Here is a 10,138-nt window from a genome sequence, read left to right on the forward strand (position 1 = left end):
CGTACTTAAGGGCTGGGAACACTCCTGTAATTCCATAAACATGAATTGAGAAACGAAAAACACTGAAGGAACTTATTTTTTTATCAGATTGTGTGTTAGCTTGTAATGGCCCATTTCTGTTTTATTTATGTAAATTAAAACAAGAGACTGCACGTATCTGTATATTCTAGAACATAATTTAATTACTGCTATATATCCATCGTTTACAGAACATAGTTGTTATGTTGAAATGTGCATCAACTAACAACAAGAGCTTAAAATAGAATGTAGTTACACCAATGCATTGCTTTAATAACAACTGAATTATTTATGTTCACAAAGAAGATGTTTTAACTACAGATTATTAACAATTAAATTACACGAAAAAAAAAATTGTATTATATGTTACAATATTACTACATTCTACTTAAAAATCAGTATCTGATTTTAATCAGCGGTATAGATGATCGGCTTTGATGTTTGCAGCAATCTCACTCTCCCATTTGTCGCCATTCGAGAGCAATTTCTCTTTGTTGTAGAGTAATTCCTCGTGTGTTTCCGTAGAGAACTCGAAGTTTGGCCCCTCGACTATAGCATCAACAGGGCAGGCTTCCTGCAAACAATGAAATATTTAAACCAGCAAAGAATATATATATAAATTAATTGACCCGACGGACGTTGTTCGGTACATAATAAATAAAATACTGTTTTTTAAGAATTTGACAATACTATTTCATAACATGAAGAATCTTTTGGCTTTCGCCATGGTCGGCGATCTTCTGGTATACCTAACACATAGATGGGCGGCGGCTATTGAAAGCAAGGGGGAAGGCCTGGCAGTTGGTCTGGATATAGCGAAGGCCTTTGATCGTGTATGGCACAAGGCGCTCCTCGCAAAACTTCCATCATTTGGGCTTCCCGAGAGCTTATGCAAGTGGACCTCCAGCTTCCTCACTGGGCGCAGCATACAGGTCGTTATCGACGGTTATTGCTCGAATCCCAAGCCCGTGAACGCTGGAGTGCCCCAAGGCTGTGTGCTATCTCCCACGCTGTTTCTTCTGCATATCAATGATATGTTGGACACCACCAACATGCATTGCTATGCAGACGACAGCACTGGTGATGCCGTATACACGGGCCATGCAGGTCTCTCTCGGGAAAACGTCGACCAGTGCCGGGTGAAACTTGTGTCTTCTATCGAGTCCTCTCTCGAGAAGGTCGCGGAATGGGGTAAGTTGAACCTTGTCCAATTTAACCCCAGAAGACTCAAGTTTGCGCGTTTACCACTAAAAAAACCCCATTTGCCGTATCACCGCTCTTCGAGAACACTTCCCTTAAAGCCTCGCCTAGTATCGGAATACTGGGTCTCGAAATCTCGAGCAATTGCCAATTCCGTGGCCATCTGGAGGGCAAAGCCAAACTGGCTTCAAAGAAACTGGGCGTCATAAATAGAGCACGGCAATACTTCAAGCCGGCCCACATTCTAGCGCTCTACAAAGCGCAGGTCCGGCCTCACATGGAGTATTGCTGTCATCTCTGGTCTGGCGCACCCCAGTATCAGCTCGATCCATTTGACCGCGTGCAACGCAGAGCAGCTCGAATTGTCGGGGACCCAGTACTCTGTGAACGGCTGGATCACTTGGCGTTGCGTAGAGACGTCGCTTCATTGTGTGTCTTCTACCGCATTTATCACGGGGAGTGTTCCGAAGAGCTGTTCAACCTGATTCCTGCCGCCGAATTTCACCTTCGCACGACACGCCACAAGTTACGATATCATCCCCACCATCTGGATGTGTGGCGGTCCTCCACAGTGCGGTTTTCAAGGAGCTTTCTTCCTCGTACCACGAAGCTGTGGAATGAGCTTCCTTGTGCGGTGTTTCCGGGACGATACGACATGGGTACCTTCAAGAAAAGCGCGTACACCTTCCTTAAAGGCCGGCAACGCTCTTGTGATTCCTCTGGTGTTGCAGGAGAGTGTGGGCGGCGGTGATCACTTAACACCAGGTGACCCGTACGCTCGTTTGTCCTCCTATTCCATAAAAAAAAAAAAAAAATCATTTCGTAAAATATGCTCCCTGTTATTATAATGAAACTGTTTCACAGCACAACTGTCAAACCGTGCATCAATAAATTATCTCATAGAAATTATGTCCATACAAATATTGGCAATAAAAAGAATTATGGATCCCAAATGGGAATAAAAACTATCCTATCTCTCAGGTTAATCATTAAAATCCGTTCATTAGTTAAGGAGTTCACTTGATACAAACACCAAGATACTGGATTTAAATATATATAAAGATATGAGACGCTGACTCTACGATCATAGTCCGTATAGTCCTCATAAAGAGCCTTGATCAAATATATCAAGCGGTTCTCGCTAATCGGTTGGCTCAAAGACACACAGTGATAACTCTAATAACTATCTGATGCCCTGCTACCAGCAGCTTGGGCATGGTTCCGCTGTCGACGGCAGTTTAAGTCTCTAAGTTTAAATTTTTTATGATAATATTTTGTCATTGACGTACAATAAACAAGTAGACTCACAATCACGTTAAAAATTATCTGAAGCAAAACTCTGCCTACGCGTCTTAAGCAGAGTTTTCGTTCAGTTGTGTATCGACCGCGATTTGAATACAACGTCACTCAATGATCGCAGTGTTCAGTGAAAAACTGGCCAAATAACAGCATATCCAAACTTTAAAATGATTGAGTTTCGTATTTCAGGTAAGTGCCGCTTTAAATTAACAAAATTGTGTTGACATTTTTGATAATTTTGCTAAATAAATACATTTCAATTGCTAAAACAAAATATTCTTCCCTCGGGTTCGACTCCGAGCTTCGAATGAGCGTATATAACAGACTTTAAACATTACTGTTCAATGAAATCGCTCATAATCCGTGCTTATGCATGTAATAATTTAATATACGCACCTGGCAGAAGCCACAGTAGATACATTTGGTCATGTCAATGTCGTAGCGAGTTGTTCGCCGCGAACCATCCTTACGCTCCTCTGCTTCTATTGTGATTGCCTAAAACAGTTTAGAAACAAATAAATAATATGCCATTATAGATCCCGGCTGCACGATATATGACACTCGGATTTTGAACACTCTTTATGTCGAACTCCGATCAGTCTAAAACCTCCACAACTAGGTATAATACCTTTGTCCCTATAAACTCTAAAAACCTCAATTATTCTCAATCTAAACACCCATTAGGTCATAGCAATTACAAGAATATTTATGCCTTATCTAGTACTTACTAAATCATCACAATAAAACTTTATTGTAAGTCATTTAATAATAATATTAAGAGAATAGATTACATACTTTGCATGTTTCTTTAAACCCAAAAACTACCCAGACATTTTTTCACCTTTAGAAAGCCAAATTATCAGGTAGAACCTAACATGAAATTTAAATAGACTTCCCTACGAAAGTTACCATAATGTAATCCAAGCTTAAAGACGAGACGAGCAGGACATTCAGCTGATGGTAATTGATACGCTCTGACTATCACAATGCAGTGCCGTACGGGATTCTTGAAAACCCAAAAATTCTGAGCGGCACAACAATTGCGCTCGTCTAGCTACGGCGACCTTCAGACTGAATCACAATAACGCTTACACATTACTGCTTCACCGCAGAAATAGGTGCCGTTGTGGTACCCAAAAGCTAGCCAGCATCCTGTTCAAAGGAGCCTTCCATTGATAAACTATGTCTAAAACACATTTCATTTCGTTTTTTTGGAACAGAAACTGATAGACTTGAATCAGTCATTATTAAAATCAAAAGAATAACATGAGATCTCAACTTTAGTATTAACATGGTATGCCTATAGCACATCATTACACTGCAGGCGCGCGAGGCGAGGAGTGGGGGGGGGGAGATGCTCCTACTCTTTACACTTTCTCATTTGTTGAGACAAGTTTGTCTCACATTTGGCATGTTTTTCAATATAGTCAAGGCTTATGTAACATCTTATAGAACTATGCTTAAATCTTATGAAGTTAAAAAAATACCTGTGCTGGACAGATAGCTTCACATAATTTACATGCAATACATCTTTCCTCTCCAGATGGGTACCTCCTTAAAGCATGCTCCCCTCGAAACCTTGGTGACAAAGGCCCTTTCTCAAATGGATAGTTAATTGTAGCCGGCTCCTGTAACAGAAAAATGTACTCATATTTATATTATGTTGTTTTATAGAATGTAAATATATTTATTTACCATACGAAGTGAAAATAACATGATATATTGCAACAACACTTGGAAAATGTCATCAACCTACATCAGTTTATTTAAAGGGGCTTTGACATGGGGAGAAGACCAGATAAGAAACTCCCAGCCCATCTTTTTAGTCATATAACAAGTTCGCCTACTCAATGTAACATTAAAAAATTTAAGATGGCCTGACTTGAACCATGCATCATTATCCTCTATATAATCAACTATACTATAGGAAGCCTTCATTTCCAAAGAAACTTATATTTCTTAAATTTGTGCTCAGTGAGTCCTACTATATGTACTTCATTTAATTTTACCTCTTTATAACCTTAAAAATAATCAAAATTATTGTAAGCTTACAGCTTCATTTAATTGTAGCAGGTAAAATTATAAAATACATAATATGCTAGGAAACAATTACTTTTTTTTTATGAGAAAAAGTGATGTAACAAGGAGAGATGTTCAACTTATGGTAAGTGCTACACTACACTTATTACAATACAGTGCTGCCACTTAGATTTCTTGGTTGAACCTATTTAGAGGTAGCATATAAAATTTTGATGGACTCTATCCTTGTATACAATAGTGGTGATTCTACAAGCATATTCTATGTGGATAGGTACATATTATGCAAAATAAAAGTTTTAATACAATTATGTTAACTCCAACAATATCCTTAACACATGACCAAGCAACAGAAATAACTTTTTTGATATATCAAATAATATTTTACTGTAAATTGAAATCAATCTTTACTGTCAAAGATTATCTCTAGATCTTTAATTAAATCTATGTTATAGTATATGTATAGGCATATAGCATTAGGAAATATTGAGGCCTAATTTTTAGTTAGTACAATAATCTAACTACATCTATATGGAAAGTATGGATGTCACTAACTTCAAAGATTTTCATGTCATCCCTGTATCAAAGTATTTTATAGTTCAGCTGGTATCATTTAAAAAAAAATACTGAAGTAAGAGCCCAAACAAGGTCCCTTGGGGAACACCAGAACTGATATCCATAAATAGATTAACCGCCTAGAACTACTAATGGTAGCTATATGTGGAGAACCATCTTCAGAAGTAAATGATTTAATAATATAAGCCTACAATTTCAGCTCTTCCTCTCTGTCTTCTTAATGATGATGGGTTGAATTTCTCACAGAAATAAAATAATAATAAATAAAATAATTTGAAAGAACATTCTAATTCATCAGTTCCAAAGTGTAACAAGTCTTAAAATCAGTAAGTTTGAGATATGTATGAGAAATGGTTCCATAAACTATAACCCACCATAACCACAGACAAACACATGGATAAGTTAATGCAGTTTAGTTATTAATTCCAATATTTCTTAGATAATTCTAGGATATTTTCATTTCATACAGTCACAAATCAAGTTGTTTTTTTTTAATTTTGTTTGAGAACCATTTCCGAATCATTACTCTTTGGAACTGACATATTAATTCATTAAGACAAACCTTGAAGATATGAGCTAATGTTACTGCAAAACCTCTTGCCAATTCAGTCCAGAACATTGTCTGTGCTGCTCTGTCTGTCATAGCTCTGAAACTCATGTCCAATTCTTCTGCATTTACATACATGTAGCCTGGCACCTGTGGCGGGTACACTTTTTCGCCCTTGTTGTCACTAGGGGTGCTGTACTGAGCATGACGAAGTACAATTCCGCCAGCAGCACTAGATCTCACTGTAAGGTGCAAAAATATATAAAATGATATAGCCATCGCTGGCTAACCTTTTATCTATGTTATATATATTTTAAGAAGTTAGAAAGGAGACAATTTTTTTGATGTTTATTAATCATATTATGCTAGTAAAATTGTAACTAATTTATTATTATCTACAGGCCACATTTTACTGTAAAATCTAACCAGGATCATCCTACTAATATCTTCCCTTTCTTGGTGTGTATCCATACAGATGTGCCCTGCATGTATGAGTATGACAACTCTCATGATTATTCTCATATTAAACATTTTATTGAGATAAAACCTTTAGTTTTGAATGCAACAGACAACTAGAAGTGAAATTATAATAAAAAGGCAAACACTTGATACATTTCCTGTAACCAGTTATGGTCAACATGGCAAAAAAATGTGTATAATGAAACATATTTTGTAACATTTATGTAAGAAAATAAAAATATTAATGAAAATGAGGTCAAATTAACTAAGCCATAAGTACATAGTTTAATATTACTGTGCAATTTAATAAAATAACATGGACTGTTAACTGTGCATCTGTCATTATGATTTTTATGTTATCAAAAGAGAATTCTGTATTTTCTGTTTCTTTCTAGTTGTGTTAAAGTTTATTTTACATTATTATAATTCTTTGGTTTATTTCAAACATTTCAATATTGCATCTACAGCATTTTTATACTCCAGACAGTCTTTGTGTAAATTGTGCAATATGATTTCATCGTAATATGCGAAAACATTTACTGTCTGAGATAGCTGGAGACTTGAACTGGGAATCTGGAAAATTCAAAATTGAAGAATTCTGGCAACCTATGAGTTTGGTATAAAATAAGTATCTTATATGGGGTACAATATAATCAAGGCACATAAGTACAAAAACTTATTACACTTATATACTGGTTGACAACAACCCATTTATTTCTAGTACTAGAGCTGCTCTTGCCGTATACTGTTGTAATTGTTTAGGTAGACATACTGTTGGTTGCTGTGCACATGAAATGTCTCTTGTGTGGTAGTTAGGACATGGCATCAAGATGAGATTGAGCCATCTTCAATTATAAAAGAAGATTTTGAAAATGATGATGACTAATAAATATTTATACTATATAAACTATGTGTTTTTTCTTCCTATGATAAACAGTGTACAAAACCTTACCTCAATAGTATTTATATAAAATACTTATTTAAAGACACAACTTTGAAATTATAATCATGGTTGTTAAGTTTTTTGGCAAGCTTTTTGGTTTAGTGATTATGGTTAGTATCCTGACTGCTAAACTGAAGTATTGGGGTGTACACACACCTGGGACTATTAATACACTCGAGGGATGAACATTTTTTGTCTGTCCATCATTGTTAGCCATCTTTTATCAGCTGTATTCTTACTCTTTCTACAGGCTGTTTATTTTGATATCAAACAGCCCTAACTTAATTATGGACATTTTTTGTTTTCTTAAGATATTACATAATATCTTATTATTACCAATTCTATATGATTTTTAGGTTATTATGACGTTCACAATATTGTTGTATTTCTCAGTAATCTGCGGTTAGACCATTTTTAAGTAAATATAATGTTGTTATTTAGAGATTATAAGGAATATATCAATATATGTTTATACACTTTACACATTTCGAAGTGGGCCTATTCGTCGAACAAAAAATGTTGTCTCCTTTAAATGTAAGAATAAGTAACTTTATAAGCTGATTTGTACAATTCACTTCTTATATGTAGAAAATATTGACGGGTGTGAAAGGTTATTACGGAAGAAAGTTGCGTAATAAACAATTGTTTAAGTTTTCAAACGAGATAATAATGTTAAAAAATATAGTATACCTCTAGAAGTAACTGTAAATAATTTAGCTAGGGACATTTTATTTATTTAGTCCTATTTCACGCACGAAGCAAAATATTTAACCTTTACTAAAATCAAAACATTTACGCCCGGAGTTAAATGTTGTACGAAATACGAATTAACATGACATTGATTTTTTTTTTTTTTTTTTATATTAATTCGTTCTTTCGAACAGGCTATAGCCAGGGGCCTTACTGCCTTGTCGTTAGTATTTTCATTTCTTTGGTATTTATTATTTTCACTATTTTGTTTTACAAAAAGTCCAATCCAGTTTTCTCATTTCATCTTACATTATTTCCATTTTCCTTTTCCAATTATGTATATTCGATAGCGAATATTTATAGTAGTTTCTTTCATCAAATCCAATCCAGTCTTAAAGTCATCAGTTATTTTACCATTTCCGTTAATGTATAATTCTCTAAAGAATATTTTCCATATTTTCCTTTTAGTAAGTCCAAATCCAGTAATATAGTCTCTAATAATTTTCCCCTTTTCTTAAAGTCAAATCCAGTGTAATTTGCATAACTTTTTAGAATAATACCTACCTATTTACATTATCTGTTCAGTTCGCGAATTGCGCTATGCTATTACTAGTTGTATATGTACAAGTTATAACGTATTTACATAATTATAAACAAATTTACAACGTATGTATCTACAAATTACAATGTATTTACAGTACTACATACAAATTTATACAAGGACATATAAGTTGATGTGTCCTTTAATAGATCTATTACTGAGAGCGGGATTATATTGGGTGCACCATATATTTCCAGTAGCTCATCCATCAGCACAAGGCGCTGTATGCCAAAGGACGAACAATCAAAAAAGATGTGATCCAGAGACTGATCTTGTTGCTTATTACAATGGTCACAAAAAGGAGAGGAGACAATTTTTTTGCGATGAAGATGAAAATTCAATCGATAGTGACCAATACGCATTCGTGTTATTGTAGTATAGAACTTTCTGTGAGCGTTATTTTTAAACTTACAAAACCAGGGTGTGCTATTAACGGGATTATCTAACAAAGTATACGAATGAGCCTTATTTTCAACTTCTGTACAATTGTACCAATATCTTCCCCAAAGAAGAGTCATACGCTGTTTTAGATTACTTATTATATCTGTATATGGTATGTTAATGTCTAGATCTTTGCAATCAGGATATAGGGATAGATCGGATATATTAATGATAGTTCTAGCTAGAAAATCAGCGCTTTCGTTTCCTGCTACTCCTATATGGGACGGGACCCAAACGAAATCCACTTTAATATCGATTAAACATAGTTCGAACCACAATTCCTTTATAGCAAAAATGATGTAATTGATGTTAGCACTCATTTTGTTATTTGACAAACTTTTTAACACACTCATACTATCACTAACTATTACCCACTTCTTATTAAGTTGATTTTGTTTCTTAATATGCTTTAAAGCAAAAAGAATAGCGACGGCTTCAGCAGTAAAAATACTGGCATATCTATTAATCTTAAAGCCAATACCCTTCCTAATTTCAGGAAGGTAGATTGCAAAAGAAACATTATTATTGTTTTTTGCGCCATCCGTATAAACAAATTTACAATTAGACCATTCTGACAATAATACATGAACCTCCTCTTTTGAAGTTAAATTTGGATCTATTACAACATTAATTGCAGAATATTTACATCGAAAAGAACCTGCATGGCAGGGAAGTATATCATTATTCCGATGAATATTTAAATCTTGTAGAAATTTACTAAATGAAGAAAAATCTTGCAAGATAAACAACTGTCTCTGAAATGAAGACGATTGATAAGCAATAAGATTCTTAAGAAGATTGTTCGTCGGCAAGCTACAGAGCTTTAAAATAAATCTTTCTTTAAGATAACTAAATCTAATACACAAAGGAGGAAGGTTGGCCTCGATTTGCATAGCAGCTATTGGGCTAGTTTTAAGTGCACCCAATATTGTACGCATACATTTATTTTGTATTTTATCCAGACTATTAACAATTTTGCTGTCTGCGGCGAAACAATGAAAGCCATATTCAAAATGACTACGAATAAGCGATTTATACAAAATTAACAATATTTTAGGGTCCGCTCCCCACGACGTTGCACACAAAGATTTTAATACATTATAAGCTTTATTCGCTTTAATTATAACACTATCTGTATATTTTTTCCAAGAAAGAGTTGGAGTAAATGTTACACCTAGAAATTTTATGTCACATGAAATAGGCAGTGGAATGCCATTGTATAAAATGGGAGGCAATATGATGCGTTTACGACCAATCACAAAGACTTTTGATTTGGTTGGATTTACATTTAAATTAAGATAAGAAAAGTATTGATATAAATTTACAA

The 10,138-nt window shown here is 34.8% G+C and overlaps 1 protein-coding gene across 1 annotated transcript; it reads right to left on the reverse strand.

The window, feature by feature from the left end:
- Positions 1 to 148: 148 nt before the first annotated feature.
- On the reverse strand, positions 149 to 7,909 carry LOC126979177 (NADH-ubiquinone oxidoreductase subunit 8). Its single transcript, XM_050828426.1, has 5 exons — positions 7,770 to 7,909; positions 5,693 to 5,919; positions 4,005 to 4,145; positions 2,914 to 3,012; positions 149 to 592 (listed from the first exon to the last, which is right to left on the reverse strand). The coding sequence occupies exons 1-5, from the start codon at positions 7,804 to 7,806 to the stop codon at positions 431 to 433; spliced, it is 666 nt and encodes a 221-aa protein (XP_050684383.1). The 5' UTR covers positions 7,807 to 7,909; the 3' UTR covers positions 149 to 430.
- Positions 7,910 to 10,138: the final 2,229 nt, after the last annotated feature.

Source organism: Leptidea sinapis, chromosome Z (genome assembly GCF_905404315.1).
Source record: "Leptidea sinapis chromosome Z, ilLepSina1.1, whole genome shotgun sequence".
Classification (NCBI taxonomy): Eukaryota; Metazoa; Arthropoda; class Insecta; order Lepidoptera; family Pieridae; genus Leptidea; species Leptidea sinapis.